The sequence below is a fragment of the Panthera uncia genome, chromosome A2, assembly GCF_023721935.1.
Source record: "Panthera uncia isolate 11264 chromosome A2, Puncia_PCG_1.0, whole genome shotgun sequence".
NCBI classification, from domain to species: Eukaryota; Metazoa; Chordata; class Mammalia; order Carnivora; family Felidae; genus Panthera; species Panthera uncia.
The window spans coordinates 145,514,577-145,539,300 of record NC_064816.1 but is presented as its reverse complement, the minus strand read 5'-3'; the positions used below and the strand labels follow the sequence as shown (position 1 = coordinate 145,539,300).

Genomic DNA, 24,724 nt, shown 5'->3' with positions numbered 1-24,724 from the left:
TTAGTTATTTTTGAGAGAGAGAGACCGAGCACAAGCAGGGGAGGGGCAGAGAGAGAGGGAGACACAGAATCCAAAGCAGGTTCCAGGCTCCAAGCTGTCAGCAAGAGCCCAACGCAGCGCTTGAACTCACGAGCTAGGAGATCATGAGCTGAGCTGAAGTCAGAAGCCCAACCAACTGAGCCACCCAGGCGCCTCCCTCTCTCATTATTCAATAGAACGAGTATGTGTAGTAAGGACGTCGAAGACTTAAACACTATTAGCAACTTTACCTAACTGGCATTTACGGAATACTCCACATAACAGCAACAGAATATACATTCCTTTCATGTGCACACAGGACATTTTCCAAGTTGACCATATTCTCAAACGTAAAACAAACCTCAGCAAATTTAAGATAACTGAAATCCTATAAAGTATGTTCTCTGACCACAACTAAAATAACCTAGAAACCAGTTGCAGAGAGACACCTAGAAGCTCCCAAATATCTGGAAATTAAACAATGCCACTTCTAAATAACTCATCGATCAAAGAAGCCTCAAGGAAAATTACAATACATATTAAATTGAACAAAAAAGAAAGCAACATATCAAAATTTATGTGACACAGCCTAAAGCAGTAATTAAGAGATAAGTGTTCTAGAGAAACTGAAATGAGAAGCGAAAATTAAACCCAAAGCAAAAGGGAGAAAAAAATAAAGAGCAGAAATCAATGATAGCAAAACAAAGTAAAAGAAAATCAAGGAGGGGCGTCTGGGTGGCTCAAGTGGGTTAAGCGTCCGACCCTTGATTTCAGCTCAGGTCATGATCTCATAGTTTGTGAGTTCGAGCCCCACATTGGGCTCTGTGCTGACAGCACAGGATCCTCTCTCCTTCTCTCTCTGTCCCTCCCTCCCCGTCTCAACAATAAATAATAAAACATTAAAAAAAAAAGAAAAGAAAAGAAAATCAATGAGGCCAAAAGGTGGTTCTTTGGAAAGATCAATAAAATTGATAAGCCTCTAGCCAGGCTAATTAAGAAACAAAAAGATACAAACTATCAAAATTAAGAATAAGAAAGGAAACATCATTACAGAACCTATATACATGAACAGTATAATAAAGGAGTATTAGGAATAACTTTAATGTCAATCAATCTGAACGAAAAGGACAAATTCACTGACAGATACAAACCAGTTTGTTCAAGAAGAGACAGATAACCTAAATACTCCTGTATCAAAAAAAAACTTCCAGTATCCCCAATTGTGTGAATTGTTTACCCTATTCGAACCACTGATTATCTTTCCATAATCAAAGTCCCATCTGGACTACTGATTAGGAAAAACTCTAAGTCTTAAGCTTTCTAAGGCTTCATTTCTACAAATGTAAAATGAAAGGATTAGCAGGCTTCTTCCTATTCCAAAATTCTGTGGTGTTAATCTATCAAGTCCTCCAAGGTTACTGAGGGTTCAGGTTATCTGTTAAAGTATTCCTTGAATGGGGCACCTGGGTGGCACAGTCGATCAAACATCCAGAGTCTTGATTTCAGCTCAGGTCATGATCTCACAGTTCATGAGACTGAGCCCCATGTCAGGCTTGGGATCCTCTATCTCCCTCTCTCTCTGTCCATCCCCTGCTCATGCATACACGTGCTCCCTCCCTCTCTCTCTCTCAAAATAAATAAACTTAAAAAACGTTCTTCCAAGTATTCCTTGACTATTCTATTCCTAAGGGAGCTATCCTTAGCCTATATAAATTCATAGTAGTTCACTATCTATACCTCTCATTTACCTACTTTTACTACCTAATCTCTCCAACTAGATTCTAAATTCTTTGCTGATAACGAATGAGTCTCCTACTTACTGGTCGTCTTCACAACACCTAGAATACATAGCACCTGGCACACAGAAGAAACTCAACAAACACTTAATTCGTTAAATAATGAATAAGCACTGCACTCCTTGTTTGTTGCCATTTGAGGTACCTTTTCCATTTGCCTTATGTGTTTCAGGAGGTATGGTACCAAAACCACACAATATTACAAATGTAGGTACTCTGGGGTGCTTTTTTATGTTTTATTTTATTTATTTATTTTAACATTTGTTTATTTATTTTGAGAAACAGAGAGCTCAAGCAGGGGAGGGGCAGAGAGAGAGGGAGACAGAGAATCCCAAGCAGGTTCTGCGCTGCCAGCATGGAGCCCAACATGGGGTTTGAGCCCACGAACTGTGAGATCATGACCTTAGCTGAAGGCAAGAGTCAGACACTTAACCAAATGAGCCACCCAGGAGGCCCTGGGGTGCTTTTAAAATACACACATAAAAAGTAAATTCATAGGGCTTTACTCCCTCATTTACTTCCTGCCCCCACTTTGATGGCTTTCTTGGCACAACACTGCACAAAACACACACAGTCTCAAGAAACCATCTGACATGGCTCATAGTTATAGATCATACTGATAGCTTGAATTCTTTATTCAAAAGTAGCCTTTGCATTACTTGTAAGCAAGCAGAAGCCCATTTATACACTAATTAAGAGTCTAAACAATTATCTATAAAACTGGAAATTTTCCACTATGGCTCTTCCAAATCATATGTAAAAATATATCAATAAGGCAAACCTAAGCACTGATCCCTGGGATAGCATGGTATTAATACTTTTCTACCCATAGTGATTTAACTATTACTTTCTCCTTATTAACTATTCTCAGTGTCAAATATATTGTTCTTTTAAGCTTATTCTCAGTTAACAGGTCTTATTTCATTTTCATGAGTTACTAATTCAAAAGCTGTAACACAACTATTGTCAAATTACGGTCTGTAGTAAAATATTTTACTAGTTTCTCAAACATAAAGTTAGCTAATTGATCGGTTCTATTATTTCTTAAAAATCTTCTACTACTTTTTACTCATCCTGTATTATTACACATACCTTCATTGGCATGAGTGCAAGGAAATCTGTGATGAGATTATGGATTCTACGAATATAAAATTCCTCCTGATAGAAGTTTTCTGACACCACCACGGATTCAGTGAGAAACAGGAAAACATTGTCAGCAATTGCAAGCTCTGCCATTGCTTCATCTGCTTCTGTGAATTCAGCCAGAGCTAGAAATATATTTTAAAAAACAGCACATGGAGAAAAAGTTATTAAACTAGACTATAGTATTTCATAATATTCTGCTGATATTTCAAAATTCAGGTTATCTTCTCAACCTTCAAGCATGTCTATGTTAAAACTAAGACTGTACCCACTGTAACTGACTCACAAACTCAAAAGAGCTACTGAAAAATTACATTAGAAAACCATGGGGCACCTGGGTGGCTCAGTCAGTTGAGCATCTGACTTCGGCTCAGGTCATAATCTCGCAGTTTGTAAGTTCAGGCCCCACATCGGGCTCTGTGCTGCCAGCTCAGAGCCTGGAGCCTGGCCTGCTTTGGATTCTGTGTCTCCCTCTCTCTCTGCCCCTCCCCTGCTCATGCTCTGTCTCTGTCTTTCAAAAATGAATAAACACACACAAAAAAATTTTTTTAATAATAAAAAAAAGAAAGAAAGAAAACCATGTACTCCTATTGACAATAGCCAAAGTATGGAAAGAGCCCAAATGTCCACTGACTCATGAATGGATAAAGAAGATGTAGTGTGTATATATGTATGTGTGCGTATATATACACACACACACATACGCATGTTGTATATGCATGTATGTGTGTGTGTGTGTATATTTTTTTTTTCTTTTTTTATATGAAATTTATTGTCAAATTGGTTTCCATACAACACCCAGTGCTCATCCCAACAGGTGCCCTCCTTAATGCCAATCACCCACTTTCCCCTCCCTCCCACACCCCATCAACCCTCAGTTTATTCTCAGTTTTGTTTTTTTGTTTTTTCTCCAATATATGATATTGTCAAATTGGTTTCCATACATGTGTGTGTATATTTTTAAAACACACACACACACACACACAAACAGAATTATTACTTGGTGATCAAAAAGAATGAAATCTTGCCATTTGCAACAATGTAAATGGAACTAGAGTGTATTATGCTAAGCGAAGTAAGTCACTGAAAGACAAAATACCATGATTTCACTCATATGTGTAGTTTAAAAAACAAAACAGATAATCATAGGGGAAGAGAAGTGAAAATAAGATAAAAAATGAGAGGGAGACAAACCATAAGAGACTCTTAAAATACAGAGAACAAATGGAGAGTCGCTGGAGGGGGCGTTGGGTCAGGAGATGGGCTAAATGGGTGATAGGGATTAAGGAGGGCACTTGTTGGGATGAGCAATGGGCATTCAAAGTACTAAACTCTATCCCAGAAATCATTATTACACTATATGTTAACCTGGATTTAAATGATAAACCAACCTTGTATTTCTGTAAGAAACAACACTTGTGAGAAAGAAGAAGAAAAAAAAAAAGGAAACCATGTGCTCTTCTCAGTAACATGAGTGATAAATAATTTCTTCAGAGATACATGATGTAATTCTGATATAATCAGGGAATTATTATCAAAATATTAACAAACTGATGCTTTAATCTCAATGAAATGAACTAGATCATTCAGAAAAAGTCTTCACAACTAATAAGACCAAAACCTGAACATGACCACCTAAGTAACTCTTCTAATTTGGTACCCAAGTAGCAAAACTTAAAAACTAAACCTTAACCTAAAGACAAACTGGTCTACTTGTAACTTTTTTTAGCTTTTTATTTGAAAAACTTCAAACAGATATCTATCAATATATAGACCAATATAATGAAAACCACACACCCCATCATCTAGCTTCGATATTATCTATCCATTTACAGTTAATCTTATCTCCTCTAGATCTCCATGCATTTCCAAATTAGATGAAAGCAAATGCCAGACTATTCACTATTTCACTCATAAGTATTTCAGTATACAACTCAAAAAGATTCTTTAAAAACAAAAGAAAAATAAGTGATACATACAAATACCATTATATCTCAATATCATTAAATCTTCAAAAAATTCCTCAGTATCAAATATCCACAAAGTAATCAAATTTACAACCGTCCCATGAATGTTATAAAAGATTTTAGTTTGGATTTTTGCTTTTTGTCTTTTGTGCAATCTGTTTGCTTGAATCAGAATCCAATTAAGATCTACAGATTGCGTTTGAGTGATACCTCTGTAGTGGGCTCCTCCTGTATCTTTTCAATTTTTCCCTTGCCCTTATCTGCAGTAGAAACTAGACTTTTATCCTGTAGTTTCCACAATGGTTTGATATCCATCCCAGTGGTAAAGTTAACATATTCCTCTGTCCTCTGTTTATATTAAAAGTTGGCAGTTTGATCTACAGAGACTTTACTTATGTTCAATTTTTTGGTAAAATATGTCATAGGTACCGTTATGTCCTCAAGAAATAGATTGCTATTTACTTCTTTTAAATGTACATATAAATTGCTAGGTAACCTTGTGGTAATCCGGCTTTGGATAAGAACTGCTACATAGTTTATTCTCCTTGAGCATCATACAAATCAAATACATAGTGCGCTACTCAAAGTACATTTTCTTTTTCCTTTTCTTTAAGAAAGAGAGAGTGCGAGCAGGGGAGGGACAGAGAGAGAGAAGAGAATCTTAAGCAGGTTCTGTGCTGTCGGCACATAGCCTGACGTTGGGGCTCGAACTCACAAAACTGTGAGATCATGACCTGAGCCAAAATCGAGTCAGACACTCAACTGACTGAGCAACCCAGGTATCCCTCAAAGTACCACCAATTTTCATTGCCTTGGAAGGGGTCAGGAACAGATAGAAGCCAAGAGCCTCAACCAGAGGAAAATAATGAGCTTTTATGTTTTATTTTGTATTTTAAAATAAAGCCTACCCATACCATACAAACTCCTTGAGAACAAAATAGTTGTTTTTATTTTGACTAATAATACTTATTAAGATTATAAATTAAATATTAATAATAATTATTAATTACAAACCTTCACTTGAATTCAGAAATACTGGAATTAAAACTGCATGATGATCAATTCAAGAACTATTTCTTGAAGACTATTTAGGTAATAAAGCAGCATTAATATCTGAATTCTAGCACTTTTTAAAAAAAAAATTTTTTTTTAATGTTTATTTATTTTTTAGAGAGACAGAGACAGGATGCGAGTGGGTTAGGGGCAGAGAGAGAGAAAGACACAGAATCTGAAGCAGGCTCCAGGCTCCGAGCTGTCAGTACAGAGCCCGACGCGGGGCTCAAACCCACGAGCCGTGAGATCATGACCCGAGCCGAAGTCGGATGCTTAACCGACTGACCCACCCAGGCACCCCTGAATTCTAGCACTTCTTAAAATTCAAATTTCAGAAACTTTTTTAGTTTAAAAATGTTTAATTATAGTACCCCTAATTATCAAACTTATAAAAAAATATGAACATGTAAAACTAAAGAGAAGAAGTAGCCAAAGATTTGGGACTCGAAACTAGGTATGGAATCCTAAGCCTATTCTCATCCATAGCAAACTGTAACACATTCTTCTGTACCCTTCCAGATGAGGGCAAGAGTACAGTAAATCACAATATATGAAGTTAAGTACCACATACCCACTTAAAAGTTTAAAGGATAATTTTATGCCAGACAAGTATTAAAATAAGACTTGCAAATGACTAAGAGGTATAGTTCAGAAATAGAAGTTATGCACGAATATGAATGTCTAATTAGCCATGAATTAGCTTTAATATAAAAAATACTTGCCCAGCGCGCCTGGGTGGCTCAGTTGGTTAAGCGCCTGACTTCGGCTCGGGTCATGATCTCGCAGTCGGTGAGTTCGGGCCCCACGTCAGGCTCTGTGCTGACAGCTCACAGCCTGGAGCCTCCTTCGGATTCTGTGTCTCCTTCTCTTTCTGACCCCACCCCTCCATGCTCTGTCTCTGTCTCTATCTCTCTCTCTCAAAAATGAATAAACATTAAAAAAAAATTTTGAAAAAAAATACTTGGCCAAAGAAAGACCCAATACAAAAAAAAAAAAAAAAAAAAAAAAAAAAATGCCTTCTGCAGTCTCCTTGTGAACAGTAGGACACTAGTGAACAAAATGTTCTAGATTCACATAATTGATAAGATACTAGAATCTGTTGACACTCCACAACTAGAAAACACTGATATGGATAATCAACCTTAATAAAATCTTTCCAGATCTACCATAAAAACAAGTGACAGTTCTTTGGGCTTCAAATTACAACAAAAACATAGTTCTCGTCCTGTGAAACCACTATAGTATGAGAATTACATGAATGTCAACAGCAGAACAGGATATGCTATAGTCGGTCATAGACTATTAAAGTCAGACTTCCACATCCATTCTTAACTGATCCAAATATCTCCTTTCTAATGTATTTTCTTTTAAAATAATACTAGTTTTTAATTTGTGAAAAATTATTTTGTGAAACCAAGGAAGAAAACGTAAAAAAAAGAAATTATAAATTTTAATTTAAAAAATTATTGTGATACTGCCATTTCAAAATTTTACTTTTATTTTTTTAATGTTTTATTTTTTATTTTTGAGAGAGAGACAAAGTATGAGTGGGGAGGGACAGAGAGGGAGACAGAATCCGAAGCAGGCTCCAGGCTCTGAACTGTCAGCACAGAGCCCGACGCGGGGCTTGAACTCACAAACTGTGAGATCGTGACCTGAGCCAAAGTCGGACGCTCAACTGACGGAGCCACCCAGGTGCCCCTCAAAATTTTACACTCTTAAGGGAAAAAAGAAACTAAGAGCATTGTCACTGGTTCCAAGAAAGGGAAACCATATTTCATAATATTTCTTTTGGGAGACCAGGACAAAAAAAGTCTGTATTTTACCACATTCCAAAGCTTCATTTAATACAACTCCAGATATCTTCCTAGGCTCATGCTTATATGTCAAAGATAACATACCACTCAAGTTGACACGTTCTTTCTCATAAGAGAGTTACCTACAATCAATTTACCTGTCACATCAGGTAGCTGAGATATTCCTCTCAGTGCCAATGCCCAGGCAAGTCGAACCGTGGCTTGCAGCCCAGGCAGTTTCCAAAGCTGTGAGTCTTGAAGGCGGGAGTGAATTGTTGCAATGTATTGTCTTTCTGTCAATAGTGGAAGCTGATGAATCATATCTGAAAACACAAAAATAGACCACTATACCAACAAGTACAGAAATCCTCACTTTTGATACATAGGAATGATGGCTAAAGATCAGGAAATCGGAGTTCAATGAATTATCAAAGAATTATGACTAACCAAAAAATAGTGTTTGTGTTCGACAAACCAAAAAATACACTGTAAAAATTCTATACAAACTAATACTGAAAGAGGCAATTGACAATAATTCTAAATTTTAACTCTTTTTTCAATGGTTTTTTATAAGTATACTATAAAAATTTCTTAAAACAGTTAAAAAGCCACTCAGTTTTTCTGCATATAAATTCTAAAATCAATGCAATTTAAAGATCAAAAAAGATAGAATTTGGGGTGCCTGGCTGGCTCGATCAGTAATGCAGGCAACTCTTGATCTCGGGGTTATGAATTCGAGGCCCCTGTTGGATGTAGAGATAACTTAAAAGTAAAATCTTTAAAAAAAAAAAAAAAAAAAGATAGAATTTTACTACATAAATAAATGCCTACATTAAAATATCAAGCAAAAACAGACCAAAACAAGAATTCAAATTGCAAACAAGCATCGACTGTGATTATAACAAATGAAATTGCTAAATAATAATTAAGTGATTTTCTATTTACAGTTCATACTCTGGTATTTCAAACAAGCATAGGATTCTGAATAAATGTAAAATGGGAGGTTGTGAAATCGAGCCTTGAGTCAGGCTGCACGGGGGTGTGGAACCTGCTTAAGATTCTCTCTCTCCCTCTTTCTCTGCCCCTCCTCTGCTCTCTCTCTCTCCGAGAAGTCTGGGTGGTTCAGTTGGTTGAGCGTCCGACTTTGGCCCAGGTCATGATCTCACGTTCGTGAGTTCGAGCCCCACATCGGACTGGCTGCTGTCAGCACGGAGCCCGCTTTGGATCCTCTGTTCCCCTCTCTCTCTGCTCTTCCCCCACTTGTAAACTCTCTCGCAAAAACAGTAAAAATTTTTTAAAAATCTAAAATGGGAAACACCACTGACACCTAAGACTTTATTTTACTTATTTTCTTGTCCTTCCTTTTGATGTCAGTGGTTCCCAATCTTTAATATTTATTTTTTTTTAACGTTTATTTATTTTTCAGAGAGAGAGACAGAGTGCAAGCAGGGGAGGTGCAGAGAGAGAGGGAGACACAGAATCAGAACCAAGGCTCCAGGCTCTGAGCTGTCAGCACAGAGCCCAACGTGGGGATCGAACTCACGGACCCCAAGATCATGACCTGAGCTGCAGGCGGATGCTCAACCGACTGAGCCACCCAGGCGTACCATATTTCTTTTATTTCTTAATGTTTATTTTTGAGAAAGAGAGTGCACGCACAGTGGGAGAGAGGCGGACAGAGGGTCTGAAGCGGGTTCTGTGCAGATAGCGGCTTCAGCGCAGAGAGCTTGATGTGGTGCTCAGACTCTTGGACTGCAAGATCATGACCTGAGCTGAAGTCAGATGCTCAACCTACTGAGCCACCCAGGTGCCCTAGTGGTTCCCAATCTTTAACCAAGAACACATTCTTTAATTTCCTGTAGTTTGAAAGTTTCTGTCTATTATTATACATGCGCTAATAATTCACTTCTCCCATTTATTAATCAAACACATACAGAACGACCAACAAGAAATCACAATTAAAATGAGTTAATCATCAGCATCCTAAATTCATAAAATTACAACCTAATACAAAAACCTTACATCCTAGCCTATGAAACTTTCCAGGCATTTCATTTTGCTGCTGCAAGTACCACTTACAAGGTTCCATGAACACAGCTTGCCCCCACTTAATTCTGTGCTTCATTTCATTCAATACAGGAAATCTGACCAATGCCTTAAGTGGCAGCATTTCTATATGAGCACAAGCACCACTCTTTTTGTGGCGCACAAAGCACTGTGTGACAATCCGATTGGAGGAAAGGAGTACTTATGCCTTCCATAAGCCTTCCCTAATGTCTAAGGATGGCCACCAAAGATGAGTGGAAAAGGTCTATTCTCCCTACATACCTACCTATTGAAAGATGCCAACAATACGGTCAAAAGTGGACAGGGGATAACTGTTAGAATAACTATAAATACCTGTGACACTAAGGGCAATAATCTTCCTCTGCAGGAATCATTTTTGAGATCCTCTTTTCTAAGCAGTAATTATGAATAAGGTCACCAAGTAAAAATTTTATATACTTCAGAGACAACATAAATCAAAGATGATATATTACTAAAAATGATAGTTACCCCCCCCCTAGAATGTTTTCATGAAAGGTCTAAAATGTGAATAAAATGTAAAGAAACAAGCAATTACGTAAATTACGCATGGAGAACTCATGAACATGTATTGCGTAATCTTTATCACTTTCCTATTCCAAAACTGAAAAGGACAATAAAGACATCTAACAGAGCGCAGAATTTTTTAAATGTCATCTTTTATGTAAATACTCAAATATGGATGAACTGCTCACACGGGAATAAATACAGGAATAAAATGTACAATTTCTTACGTTAGTTAAAATACTGCCCTTCTTAAATGTTATCTCCATAATTTAATCTCATTTTTAAAAAAGTAAATGTATTAATAGGTATAAAATCCAATACCATCTCGTTCCTCTGTGCTTTGTTCTATAAAACTGATATCAAAGCAGTACAGAAGCGCCATAAGAAGAGCCAGATTCACTGCATCCAATGAACCATTAGCCTCAACTGTCACTTTTTCCAAATGTCCAATAAGAAGCAGAGTGTCATCTTTGCCTAAAGGTGACTGACAAGCCCAGGCAAAAAGGCTTTCTGCCAGAGACTGCCTGCACTCCTTGATAAGATCAGAAACCTAGAAAGAAAAATGTATGATTGTTAGTACACATAAATCACAGTGAAACCCGGTCGTCTTCCAAAAGTGTAAACTACCTTTTCCAAAGCTAAGCAACTAAATAAATCTATCTGAATCCACAAGTGACCCTAACCTGTCACCTCTGGAATTCTAAACAAACCCTACTGTTAATTCCTCATTTTACGTTCCAAGCTCTGTTATGGGATGACCAATTTCTTGAAGAGTTCATTCCAGGAAAAGAGCTACAACAGCATGTAAGTGACTAGAAAGAAGTGAAAACAGCTACAAGCCAATTTTGGACACAGATGCCTACACATTTTAACGTACGTTAGCAATTTTCTATGCCCACGTTCTAATTGTTCTAATCGTCATGACTTTTCTGCCCGAGACCTGACATAGACAACCCATGAACAGATCTCAGTGAACCCTTGCCTCTTTTCGATGTTTTTCACTGCCCAAACCTCTCTCCCGCTGTAGCTTCTCAAACTCATTGTTCACATCAATCTGTGACACCAGAGTAAGCACTTTATAAGTCAATCCTTGCTCCATCAGTTCATCTGTAAAGCGTGTTGTCATGGAAACCAGCTCTGGACTGCAACGAAAAGAAATCAATAGAGAAAGTTACAATGAACGGTAATGCATACACTTCTTCACCTTACAGATATAGCAAATGCTGTTGACAACAATGTTACATTACTGGACAAAACAGGATGAATTATAACCCAGCTCTTTTAGTTCTTTCTAGATAACTAGGCATCAATAAACTTCTAAGCATGCTTCTTTTTTGTTAACAAAATAAAGCAGCTTTAATCTGTTATTCTTTACAGAATAAGGAAGTATTTATTGCTCGGCTGTGTTACATATCTTACTTAAATTATACATACCGGAAGGAGAAATTTACGTTATTTCTAATAATAAATTAATAAATCTTCAGATAATTTTTAATAAAGCCTTGAAATCCTAAGAAGCAAACAGACCTGAGTTCAAGGGTCCACGTCTTTCCTCGTCTAGACTGTATCAAGGCTTTCAGGGAATTTGCAATGCACCGCTTTCCATCCCAGTATAAAAGAACAGCTACTAGTCCTCTGGTGAGACCAGGAAAATGGGGCTGTTGGTGCTCTCCTAGAAAAGGGAGTTGAGAAACAATTTAGTAAATACACACATGTGTGTGTAGGATGAGACCAAAATGACTATACCAATGTTCAGTTCAAAGAAATCACAGGACCTCGGGGTTCAAGGGGCCCTAAGGGTCCTCTACTTCAAACACCCGTCTACTGTTTTCCTTCTTCCCTAACATCTACAAGAGGCCATTCAACTTGTGCCAGGACACGGGCAGTAACGGAATTCACCATTTCCCAAACACTCAATCTCACCTTTATCTCTGATTTCTATGTGCTGGGGAACAATCTTCTGGTCTCACTACTGTCCACTGAATCCAATGTTGTTTAATGCCCATTTTACCCTCTTTCACATGAAATCGTTCCAATATTTGGACGTTTCTTCCCCTCAAGTTTTCTCTGAAAATTAACTTTTCCTGTTTCCAGTTCCCTCACCGTTTTAACTGCTCTCTTTTGAGTAATTTCCACTTTGTCTTTTTTGGTTTCAGTTTCATTTCCTAAGATTGTCTTTTCCCCGTAGCACAATCAGTCCACTGTCTCTCGTCCCCAAATTCATTTCACTGCTTCACACTTCTGTGCAGGCCATTTCTTGTGCCTGGATGCCCTTCGTCCTCCTGAATGCACACCTATTCTACTCAACATGTGCCTACTCATATTTCAACACCTACCTTAGGCCGCATGATCTTTATGAAGACTTCTCTGTACACCCTGAGGTCAATTCAATTTAATCTCTTTGCCTCTGGACCATCACTAAATCTTGCATAAACCGGCATTAATGCACCTAATTGTGTCATAATTATTTGTCCCCATGTCTTTCCCAGTTACTAGACTATGAGCTCATTCACACTAGTTGTTTTATTCATGCTTCTCTTCCTGAAGCCTTAACACAGTGCCTGGCCCATGGTAAAAATAAAATAAATGTTAAATCAAAGTTCTGAGTTAAACTAAAAGTCAAGCATATCCAGTTAACATTTCCATCACAGAATGGAAAAACTACCTTCCTCATTCTCAATACCGTACTACTTTTAATGCAGCCTTAGGTCAAAAAGGATTTTGGAAGCCACATGACATCTTTAAACATATGAAACTTTTTCAATTAAAATGCCCATGAGAATGCAAGCTGGTGCAGCCACTCTGGAAAACAGTATGGAGGTTCCTCAAAAAACTAAAAATAGAACTACCCTACGACCCAGCAATTGCACTACTAGGCATTTATCCACGGGATACAGGTGTGCTGTTTCGAAGGGACACATGCACCCCCATGTTTATAGCAGCACTGTCAACAATAGCCAAAGTATGGAAAGAGCCCAAATGTCCATCGATGGATGAATGGATAAAGAAGATGTGGTATATAGATATATGTATATATACAATGGAGTATTACTCGGCAATCAAAAAGAATGAAATCTTGCCATTTGCAACTACGTGCATGGAACTGGGGGGTATTATGCTAAGTGAAATTAGTCAGAGAAAGACAAACATCATATGACTTCACTCATATAAGGACTTTAAGAGACAAAACAGATGAACACAAGGGAAGGGAAACAAAAATAATATAAAAACAGGGAGGGGGACAAAACAGAAGAGACTCATAAATATGGAGAACAAACTGAGGATTACAGGAGGGGTTGTGGGAGAAGGGATGGGCTAAATGGGTAAGGGGCACTAAGGAATCTACTCCTGAAATCACTGTTGCACTATATGCTAACTGATTTAGATGTAAATTTTGAAAAATAAAAAAATTTTAAAAATGCCCACGAGGCTTCTTCACAAGGCTCCTCTGCTATAATGAAAATGAATTGCTTACTTTATGGAAATTTCAACTTTTTCTCTATATAGCAGCCAGAGAAATAATTTCAAATTTTTTCTGGATTATGTAACTCTTCTGCTTAAAGCCCCTGTCAGCAACTTTCCATCGCAATCAATTAGAATAAAATCCAAATAATTTTCCTTGCCTGCAAGACTGAATGTGATCTAATTCCTGCTCTCTCCTTACCCTCCCTCACCCTCCCCGTCTTTGTGAGGCTCCTGCATCCTTCTATCCATGGTCTTTTTATTCTACGTGTGCCTTTGGCCTCACCTCAAGCACTTGCTGCTTGGTCTGTCTGGGTCACCAACAACTCTAGTACCCTATCATCATGGAGGTCTCAGGTCATATGTCCCAGAGAAGCCTTCTCTAAATACCCTATTTAGAGTTGCCCTCTAGCAGTCCCCCATCTCTCTATAGCCCATTGCCTTGTTTTATTTTCTTCCTAGTAGTATTATTAAAATTCTTATTTTTAACCCATTCACTTATCTGAACCCCCCCCACCTCAAAAAGAAACTCCAAAAAAGCAGTGACCTTTCTTTCTTACTCATTCTATGACAATAAATTCTTTGTGCTATAAAATTTGTGAGATGAGCCAATGATTCTTTGCTAGTAAATTACCATGTAAAAGCCTATCTTACAACAGTTAAATTACCTTTCACAACTTCAGTCACTAAAGCCTTCCCATTAGTCAAAGATAAACAAAAGGAGATGTTTTGAATATGGCTTTTCGAATAAACTGCATCCTTAGAAACTACTCTGGAACCTAAATGATACAACACTATAAATCCTGAACAAATGACTTTATAGTTCTGTCCTCCCTTACCATAGGGTCAATTAAATGTCAACCTACCGGCGAGGAGAAGCTCAACAGCTGCCAATTCTCCAATATCAAAAAGGTCACTAAGGATAAAGGCTTCTTTAATGAGCTGTTCAGGAAGAAGTCGGGTCCCCTGTTGACCCTGGATGGCGACTCCCTCTGTACTGGCTTTCTGAACCTTTTCGTGTTGCTGGACATTTTTTGGCTACAATGGCAAAAATAAATAAAATCAGGTGATGAAATAGTATCCTGGAGACAAGGTCTTAATTATTACCTAGAGAAGTTAATTCATGATAAGGTAGATTGGTCATGTGACAAAAGAAGTACTGTTTATCAGACGATCTACAATTAGACCTTTATGAGGTAACACTTCCTATTTGTTCCAGCACTTTACGCTATTACTACCTTCTCAATAATTGCCCCTGCTAACCTCTGAAATACAAAATTTTGAGAAAGCACAAACAGTATACTATTTTTCAAGTCTGTAAGAAACTTTTCCAGTTATACATTTAATAAATAAAAACATAAGGTCTTCAAGAGGGAAATAACAAATATATACAGGAATTGTTGAATCAATCAGTAGGGCTAGTGATAGTTTATTAGTGTATTATGTAAAATGTAGTCTTATTCCCAAAAAAATTCTTACTTGGTTCAGATAGTTAACAAATAACATATAGTATAGAATTATTTGATGGATCACAGTCTTAGAAATTTATATCTGGAAGAAGGCCACATAGGACATTTAAATCCAACTCCTCTATTAACAGATGGAAAAGCTGATGCCCAGGTAAGTCAGGTGACCTCCCTGTCCTACAACTCTAGTGGTAGAGCCAAGACTGGAACTCAGCTCAACTGGCTCTCAGGGTAGGGCTCTTTCTACTAAAGAGAGAAAAAAAAAAAAAAAGCTAAAAAGCAAAAGGTCATTTCTGGTAAGACAAACGGTTCTTGTTAGTCTACAAAAGAAAATTATCAAACAGCAAGGAAAGGAATTTCCAAATAAGAATTCCCTACACTGAAGTATTCTCTCCCTGGTTGAAAGGGATTTCAAGATGCAGTGAGTAAACACACAGGAATTCATTAGTTCAGCTAACACAACTTACATAACATTATGAAGAGTTAAAATGTTGAAAGTGTACCTGGAAATAAACAAAATAATCAATCTTACTGAGCTTAGATATATTAACTATACGTCAGAAATTCCAAGGACACTCACAATTCTGGAATATACTACACTTTATAAATTGCATTCAAATATTACTAAGATATCTCCTGGCTAGAGATAAATACATATTAACTTCTATGGAGAACAAAAAGAAGATAATAACTGCTCCTAGGAAAAATTACAGTTTTAGAGAAAACTTGAATCAGTGGACTAGGACAAGTACAAAAGCATATCGAAGAAGCAAAAAAGAAAATTTCCTACTGGGTTTCTGAACAGTGAGATGAAGTCAGGTTTGTGTTTCTTCAAGATCATGTCAAGAAGGTGGACAGCTTCAGGTTGTCTTCTCCAAAGAGCATTTCCCACTGTTTGCCAAATGTCTTTGTACGGACCCCACAGACTAGCAGCTTCAAGAAAAAATCGATAAAACCAGCATCAAATACGACACACATGTGGAAAATAACATAAGGTTGCTGTCTACATATTTCAGTCACACTCATCACGGCTACTTTTAAATATGCAGAGTTAGACATATAAACCAAACATTAATATACAAGCACACGTATCAGATTTCTCAAAAACAATATAAGCATCATTTTGTCTAGCTTAATGTAACATAAAGTAAATCCCAACTTGAAAGTGGAATATCTGCTATGGTTTTCCCACTTTATTAGCTGTATGACACGGAGCAAAGAAATAACCTCACTAGATGATATCTACATCATAGGGGCAAAGGGATTAAATGAGATAAACTAGGTAAAACACACATTACAGTGACTGGCATATCATAGGCATTCAATAAATACAAATCCCTATCATCCAAATAAAAGCAGGAGTAGGGACTAAAGATCAGATTTTGTAAAACTTAGCAGCTCAAAAAAAAAAAAAAAAAAAAAAAGGCAGTTTATTTTGGCTAGCACACTAGCTATTAAAAAACAACACAGAGGGGCGCCTGAGTGGCTCGGTCAGTTAAGTGTCCGACTTCAACTCAGGTCATGATCTCACAGTTTGTGAGTTCGAGCCCCACGTCAGGCTCTGTGCTGACAGCTCAGAGCCTGGGGCCTGCTTTAGATTATGTGTCTCACTCTCTCTCTGACCCTCCTCTGCTCACACTCTGTCTGTCTCTCTTTCTCTCTGAAAAATAAAATAAACATTAAAAAAAATTTTTTTTAATTTTTTTTTTAAATTTAAAATGTTTTTTTAAAAACATAAATATGGAACACTTTTGTAAATTTATATAAGTAATACTGAGTTTTTGCCATGTGCTACTGAGCGTGGTTCTGAGCTCTTTCCGCGGATTATTTTATTTCAGAACACTATGAGGTCAGCACTCTGTCTTCTTCCATTTTATAGATGTGGAAATTGAGGCAGAGGGGGCAAGAAACTCACCCAGGGACACACTGGATACATGGATTATGAACCCTGGCAGTTTGTCATCAGAATGTGCCTTAACTACTAAACTATATTACTTCCATACCTAACACGTGGAAAATGAAAATGTCTGAAATAAATATAGGTATTTCTGACACATCTGGTAAGTGAAATTAAGATCATATCTAGACATACCTAGGCAAATTCATCTAAACTCAGCCAAATTCACTTATCTAAAAATGTCTTATCTAAAAATGTTTCAGCCCATAAATAAACAATAAAATATTATAGGGGACAGGAGAAACAATCTGATCTTTAAAAACTCAAAATCAGGGGCGCCTGGGTGGCTCAGTTGGTTGAGCATCCGACTTCGGCTCAGGTCATGATCTCGCAGTTCTTGAGTTTGAGCCTCGCGTCGGGCTCTGTGCTGACAGCTCAGAGCCTGGAGCCTGTTTCAGATTCTGTGTCTCCCTCTCTCTCTGCCCCTTCCCCACTCATGCTCTGTCTCTCTCTGTCTCTCAAAAATGAATAAAGTTAACAAAACATTTTTTTAAAAAAACCTCAAAATCAAATTCTGGAGACAGAGCATACATAAGTGAAAAATCTCAATAACAATAGTACAAAAAAGGGAATATCATTGCTGACACAAAAAAATAAGAATTTCAAAAGATCAAAATGATGGTCAAGAATTTCTAAGGGATGGCTGCACTTGTGCAGCAATTTGGGGAAAATCTGGGTAACAAAGCACAGCCAAGAGAAAGCAGGAGCTAAGGCTCAAAGGCAGGTGCAAAAGTGTAAAAGAGAATTCAAAGAGCCATAGTGGAATTAAAGAGTAACGGCTTTCAAACTTTTGTGACTAGAACCCACGGTAAGAAATATTCCATATCTCAACCCAGTAACTACATAAAACTGAAAAGTTGTATATAAAATACTAATATTCATTCAATCCGTGCACTCTGATATTTTATATCATGTTATTTTATTCATGAAATAAATTTATGAAATTCATGAAATATATTTTAGACCCACTGTTTGAATAACACTCCCTGAAGACCCAAGTTTCTGTTTGTAAACAATCAGATATGGTGCCCATATGTGTTTATAAAGACTCTGAAAAGGAAACTAGTCAAAACCAATCAGTCACTCCAGAAACGTGGAACTAATCTATAGCCTGAACTGTAAACATGTTTAACTTCTCTCTGAGAAAGCACAAATCCAAACAAACCTACCAGGGAAGTAAGATGGCATGATAATGCAACCTAATTAAATGTGTTAAATGTTCACTGTAGGATAAGCAATATTGTCATAAAAAGACAATGCATTGGGAAAATTCTTTTAAGGGGGAAAATGTGCATGGTGAAGAATAGACTAAAATGGTCAAACCACATCATTCATTCACTCAACAAGTATTTACTGAGGACTTCCTATGTGCCAGGGACTACAGACCAAGCAAGATAGACAGTATGCCAGTCCTCATGGAACTCAGAGATTGACACAGAGGAAGACATTAAGCACAGAATTCAAAATACAATGATCAATATAATAAAAGATGATGGAGAACTGCCAGGAGAACATATAAAAGGGAGAACCTAGGCTAACCTAATCTGAAGGGGAGGGCAGGAAGCCATAGGTCTTTGGTGTGGGGATGTGGGAGATGGGAATCAGCAGGTCTAGACCTCACATTAAGAGTAATCAGTCCACTCCCTGCTTTGCTTCTATTCTTGACAATCTTCTGATTAAAAAATATCATTTATTATGTAAATTTCTAGAGTAAAAGCTGTGCTGACCAACCAACATGAGTACCCATGCAGATACACTTCTCATTAAAGATCAATAGATTGAGGAGCGCCTGGGTGGCTCAGTTGGTTAAGCATCCGACTTCGGCTCAGGTCACGATCTCGCGGTCCGTGGGTTTGAGCCCCGCGTCGGGCTCTGGGCTGATGGCTCGGAGCCTGCTTCCGATTCTGTGTCTCCCTCTCTCTCTGCCCCTCCCCCGTTCATGCTCTGTCTCTCTCTGTCTCAAAAATAAATAAATGTTAAAAAAAAAAATTAAAAAAAAAAAAGATCAATAGATTGAAATACTAGTTTACATATCTGTCTTTTTTTGAGTCTGATTAGAGAAAATCAATGACTAGGATCCAATCAACTCTGGATACACTAACAAATAAGAGCTCGGGCCTGCCAAAACGAGAACCCAACCCCTAAATCCTGTAGACCACAGTGAGGTACTAGTTGGCTGATGGCTAGCTGACTCCCCTAGAGATCATTTTCTTAGCTCTCGATACCTGCAAAGGATAGAGTAGGTTTGAGCCTCAGATTCCAGGCCAAGATGGAATTTTTCCTATTAGTAAGTAGAAAAAGTTTCAAGTAGTACGTGACAACACAAAACTCATAGTACGGGGCACTGGTGTGGTTGCTGGATTAAGTAGAACACCGAGTGTTAGGAACCAAGGATGAGTGGTGGGTAAGCCGCTAATAAGGTGACGCAACCTAAAGTAGGATGAGGGCAGTCAAACCAAAAGAAAAGGCCTCTTAGAAGAGCCAGAACTGGTAACTGATGGGCACGGGGTACAAAAGAAAGGTATCAAGGGGTGCCTGCTTGGCTCAGTCAGTTGAGTATGTGACTCTTGATTTCAGGGTAGTGAGTCTGAGTCACCTGTTAGGTATAGAAATATTTAAAAGTAAAATCTGTAAAAAAAAAAAAAAAAAAAAAGGCATCAAAAATGACTCTAGGCCAACTTGAAATCTGCTTAACCACAGGTATTTAAAAATTCTGACAGGGGTGCCTGGGTGGCTCAGTGGGTTGAACATCCAACTCTTGATTTCAGTTCATTTCATGATCTCATGGTTTGTGAGTTTGGGCCCCACGTTGGGCTCCACACTGACAGCACAGAGCCTACTTGGGACTCTCTCTCTCACGCTCTCTGCCACTCCCTCCCTCTCTCTCAAAATAAATTAATTCATTGAAAAAAAATCGGGGCCCCTGGGTGGCTCAGTCAGTTAAGCATCAGGCTTCAGCTCAGGTCACGTTCTCATGGTTGTGGGTTCCGGCCCTGCGTCAGGCTGGCTGCTGACAGCTCAGAACCTGGAGCCTGCTTTGGATTCTGTGTCTCCCTTGCTCTCTGCCCCTCCCCCACCCCAAAATAAACATTAACAAAATAATAAATAAATAAATAAAAATTCTAACAAAGAGCTGACAAAAGTACATTCTCTTTTCTAAAAGTCAACACTTAATATACAACAGAACCTCTGAAGAACCAATAAATTTCTTTGTATTAAGCACACTTAGCCATTATAAGCTGACTGAGTTCTAGAGAAAAACTGCCCCCCTTTTAGGAGACAAGGAGGAATCCATTAACTGGTCAAAAATCTACCAAAAACCTCATGTCTACTGGCATCCTTAGTCGGTCATTAACATCAATCCACCACAGAAGGTAAGTGCAACAAAGAGTTTTCACTGGTTTGTCTTTCGTTGGCTAATTTTCATAAATATCTTTCTGTGATTACAAATGAAAAGAGGCTATAAATTCTTCCAAATTACTACTTATGTAGTAAGGAAATCATTTACATCAGCAAATCACATTTATTCACTCATTTATCATGTACCAGGTACTGGTGAGCTTACAGTGTAGGCACCAAACACAGTAATCATGTAGCCAGACATAAGGGTAATGTCGAACGCGGCCAAGTGCGATGAAGGAGAGGTACCCAGGGCAAGAGATCACAGAAATTGAGGAACCTGACCTGGTCAAGGAGGTCAGGGAAGGGAAGGATTCCTTCAGTAAGTGATGATTAGGACAAAATCTGAAGATGAAGAATGGAGTTAACTGAAGGGTAGGAGGTAAAGACATGCATTCCAGAAGAGAGGACAGCGTGCGTTCCCATGGTAAAAGGGTACACTGCACTCCCAAAGAAGCGAACAAGCCAAGCGCTAGAGTTCAGAAAACAAGGGTAGGTAAGGGAGGCAACCAGCACAGCAAGCAGAGGTCCCTAGCCCATGTTAAGGATGTTGGTCTACACCCTAAAAGATCAAACAAGATAAAGACTTTAAAGGTCTGCTTAGTGCTTAGTGAAACAGAAAAGCAAGTTAACCTTACTGAGAGCTGTTTAGGAGGACGGGAAGAGACTGGAGTGAGTAGAGGAAGAAGGGGTATGGAAATGGTACCAGTGAATAGTGACAAATATCTTGTAAGGTCTAACTGTGAAAAAGAGTAAGAGGACGGTAAATGGAAGGAGGCATGAGATCAAGATCAAAAGGGGCTAGCCAGTGACTGCCAGTGGCCAGAGGGGGTAAAGAAAAAAGATCAAAAGGGAAGGTAAATGGAAAGAGAAGGGTAATAGGGAGAAGGGCATAAAAGGTGGGATTTAACTTAGATACAGGGAAATAGCTAAAAAGGGTACAGATATATCTAGGTTTCTAGGCTTGGGGGTGAACAGAGAGCTCATGCCTATTGGCTTCTATTTTGTTTGTGACTAGGAGGCTGACGGGTCAGACGGAAGTTACAGATTTCAAGAGGATGGAAAAGGTCCGAACTAGTCACTGCTCTGAACAGGACGGGGGTGACCAGACTGCCACAGAAGGCCTGGTTGCTTACGATAAGCCTGTACGACCACTCAGCTGGGAGGATGCAGGTCACAATACCAGCAAATCATGCAGCTGCAACTCAAGCACAGGTCTTAGACTCTACAACCTCTATTTTTCCCTGTCTACGTCTGTGCGTGTGTGTGTGTGTGTGTGAGCACACGTGCACGCATGTGGGGTAAAAAACACCTAACGCACAATCTGCAATCTGAAACATCTTTAAGTGTACAGCTCAGAACTGTTAAGGGCATTCACACTGTTATACAACAGATGTACAGATCTTTTTTATCTTGCACAACTGAAACTCTACCGGTTTAACAACTCTCCATTTCCCCTTTCCCTCAGGTAACTAACATTCTTTGTTTCTGTGAGATTTGACTACTTTAGATACCAAATACAGATGGAATCATACAGTATTTATTTTTGTGACTGGCTTACTTCACTTAACAGAACGTCCTCAAGGGTTTATCCATGTTGTAGCATGTGACAGGATTTCCTTTTTAAGGGCAAATCATATCCCATTCCAGGTATATACTACATTTTGTTTATCCCACTCATACATCTATGGCTGCTTATATACACATATATGCATATACATACATATATATGTATATATAATTTATTCTGACTGGTGGCTGTGAAAAATGTTTCTTTTCTATGGTGTCAATTACCCACTTCTGTCACAAGTCCTTATTATACAATGTATACTCTTTGCATTAGTGGGTAACTCCTTTTCTTCCTTTCTTCAATGATTTATGTTTACTGATAGTAACTTGGGACATGTACTAAAGAAGGGATATAACCACACATACAACATGCAAGCCCTGCTTTTATGATTACATCTGGGTAGGAGACTGGGACAGCAATATTAAGAACAGAACTTCATTACCAGCATCCATATACATATAAACTTGATGTAATAAAATGAATTAGGTTGCACTTGTAGTTTAAGTACCTAAGACTGGCTTACCATCATTTGTTGTACAACCTTGGGGAAATTAAACACCCTAAGCCTTTATTTCCCAATCTGTATTTAATAGCAGCTACCCCACAGGTGTACAAAACGGATTAAATGAGACAATGCAAATAGGATACATAGTACAGTGACTGGGACAATCCTTCATCATTATAAAATAATTTATGACCGTGTTTCTGAAATGGTTTGATTTGAAAAACTCAAATTTAGACAACTTTACAAGGATATCAGTCCTGTGGAAAGTAGAACGAGCACCCCCACACATACACCAAAAAAAAAAAAAAAGACTGCAAGACAGGAAAAGAAAAAGGGCCCAGTAAATCTCACTCGAGTGAGATTCTCTACTAGCACTTACCACACAGAAACGCTCTTAATTAAACCGAAGAAGCTAACTGCACCTCATTCTGGGCAGGAAATTCTCCGTTTTCAGAACCTCTCTACCCTGGGCAGGATTTTGGGCATCCTTGCCCCGCCCATTAGGCGCCAGGAATTGTGACAATCAAAATGCACCCAACTCTTTCAAAAGACTCTGGAGGCGGTACCGCCCAAAGTTGAGAATCACCAAAAGAGAACCCACCCCAAATCTTCCGGAGCTCCTTTTACTACCTTCTGGATTCTATCCCGCCCAGAAGATCTGCTCTAAAGGCAGAGGGGTATACGGGGGCGCGCGCCACATGCGCAGAGCTGGGAGTCATCTGCTGAGTCCGTGGCACCCCCGCCCCAGCCACCTTCCAGATTGCAGACTTCATAATCCAAGATCCTCCCTTCCAACAGGACCGCTCAACATCCCTGAGGGGCTGCGCTGCCTGCTGAGGTGCTAGCTTTCAGCCTGCGCTCCTGACTGATCATTATCTCGGGTCCTCCGGCCTCACTGCCGGAGACTTGCGTATCTTGGCGAAATCCGGGCCACCGACACAAAATGGAGTGGGGAGTTGAAGGAACAAGGCTCAGCCCCGGGCTGCAAGAGACTGAACGCCGGGTTCCAGTGGACCAAGCCTCCTTGCCTCCACCCTAAAACCCCAACTCGAGGACTGGAGCCGCAGCGCCGACGCGCGCCATTCAAACTGGAGAGGGGTGGGACTCTAGGCCCAGAGCGAGGGAAGAGCAGACACCATCCCAAAGTGGAGGCCTGGACTGCGAGGAACCTCACAGTCCGGATCTCTCCCTGAAGAACCGGACGTTGCCCTGCTCCACAGTTTCCCTTCTGCCCCGGTTGCCCTTACCCGAATTTACCGCCAACAGCGTCGCCATCTTGGAGGCCACTAACGGAGCCCTCCTGCCGCACGGAAGCCCCAGAAAAGGGTGAGGCTGCCCAAAGCTATGCCTGAACAGAGAGGTACCACGCTGTCTCGGAATGTCACGCTCGACACACTCCGGCGGACGAAGACTTAAAAATCTGCCCTAGGTCACATATGTCAATTTTCGCCGCGATATTCTCATTCAAGTTAGGCGAGGGCAACCCGTTCCGAGACGCGAAGTCCTCGATATGACGTTGGTCGTGCAGTGCATTCTGGGACTTGTAGTTTCTTTTTAATGATAAATGAAGTTTAAGCGCATCATAAGGCTAATTATTGAAATTACGGCTCTTTATGATATTAAAAAAGCCGTAAACTCAAGTCGTTATCTCTATGTCAAATGAAATATTCCTTGCATCTCTCTCTTACTTTGAGGAGTGTAGTGGGGTGCAAGGTATCTAAATCTAAAAAAGCCATTTATTTGATCAGTTACAAACTAGGTTTTCATTACATTTCAATATGTCAAGCAGACTGCGTCAACGTAGTTGCATAGACTGAAACAAATCAAAGTGAAACAATGATAACTTTTCATTATGACATTTTCAAACGTATACAAAAGTAGAATAACGAAAGCCCGGCTTCAATCACGTGGCCAATTCCTGTACTCCACCCCTAACACAAGATATATTTTTGAAGAAATTTCCAGACAGATCATCTCATAAATACCAAATATTTTTCTAC

The 24,724-nt window shown here is 39.0% G+C and overlaps 1 protein-coding gene across 2 annotated transcripts in view; it reads right to left on the bottom strand.

Annotated features, from left to right (window-relative positions):
• Positions 1 to 24,055, bottom strand: part of NUP205 (nucleoporin 205) — an 86,117-nt gene extending 62,062 nt beyond the window's left edge. For both annotated transcript variants that reach the window (XR_007460096.1, XM_049641898.1), the window contains exons 1-8: positions 23,972 to 24,055; positions 16,084 to 16,226; positions 14,694 to 14,865; positions 11,893 to 12,037; positions 11,348 to 11,507; positions 10,687 to 10,915; positions 7,932 to 8,096; positions 2,907 to 3,082 (exon numbers count right to left, since the gene is read on the bottom strand). Coding sequence is in view for 1 of the 2 variants with exons in the window: in XM_049641898.1 (XP_049497855.1) it covers positions 2,907 to 3,082; positions 7,932 to 8,096; positions 10,687 to 10,915; positions 11,348 to 11,507; positions 11,893 to 12,037; positions 14,694 to 14,865; positions 16,084 to 16,226; positions 23,972 to 23,999 (1,218 nt within the window). In the remaining variant the exon portion in view is untranslated. The remainder of the gene's footprint in view (positions 1 to 2,906; positions 3,083 to 7,931; positions 8,097 to 10,686; positions 10,916 to 11,347; positions 11,508 to 11,892; positions 12,038 to 14,693; positions 14,866 to 16,083; positions 16,227 to 23,971) is intronic.
• Positions 24,056 to 24,724: the final 669 nt, after the last annotated feature.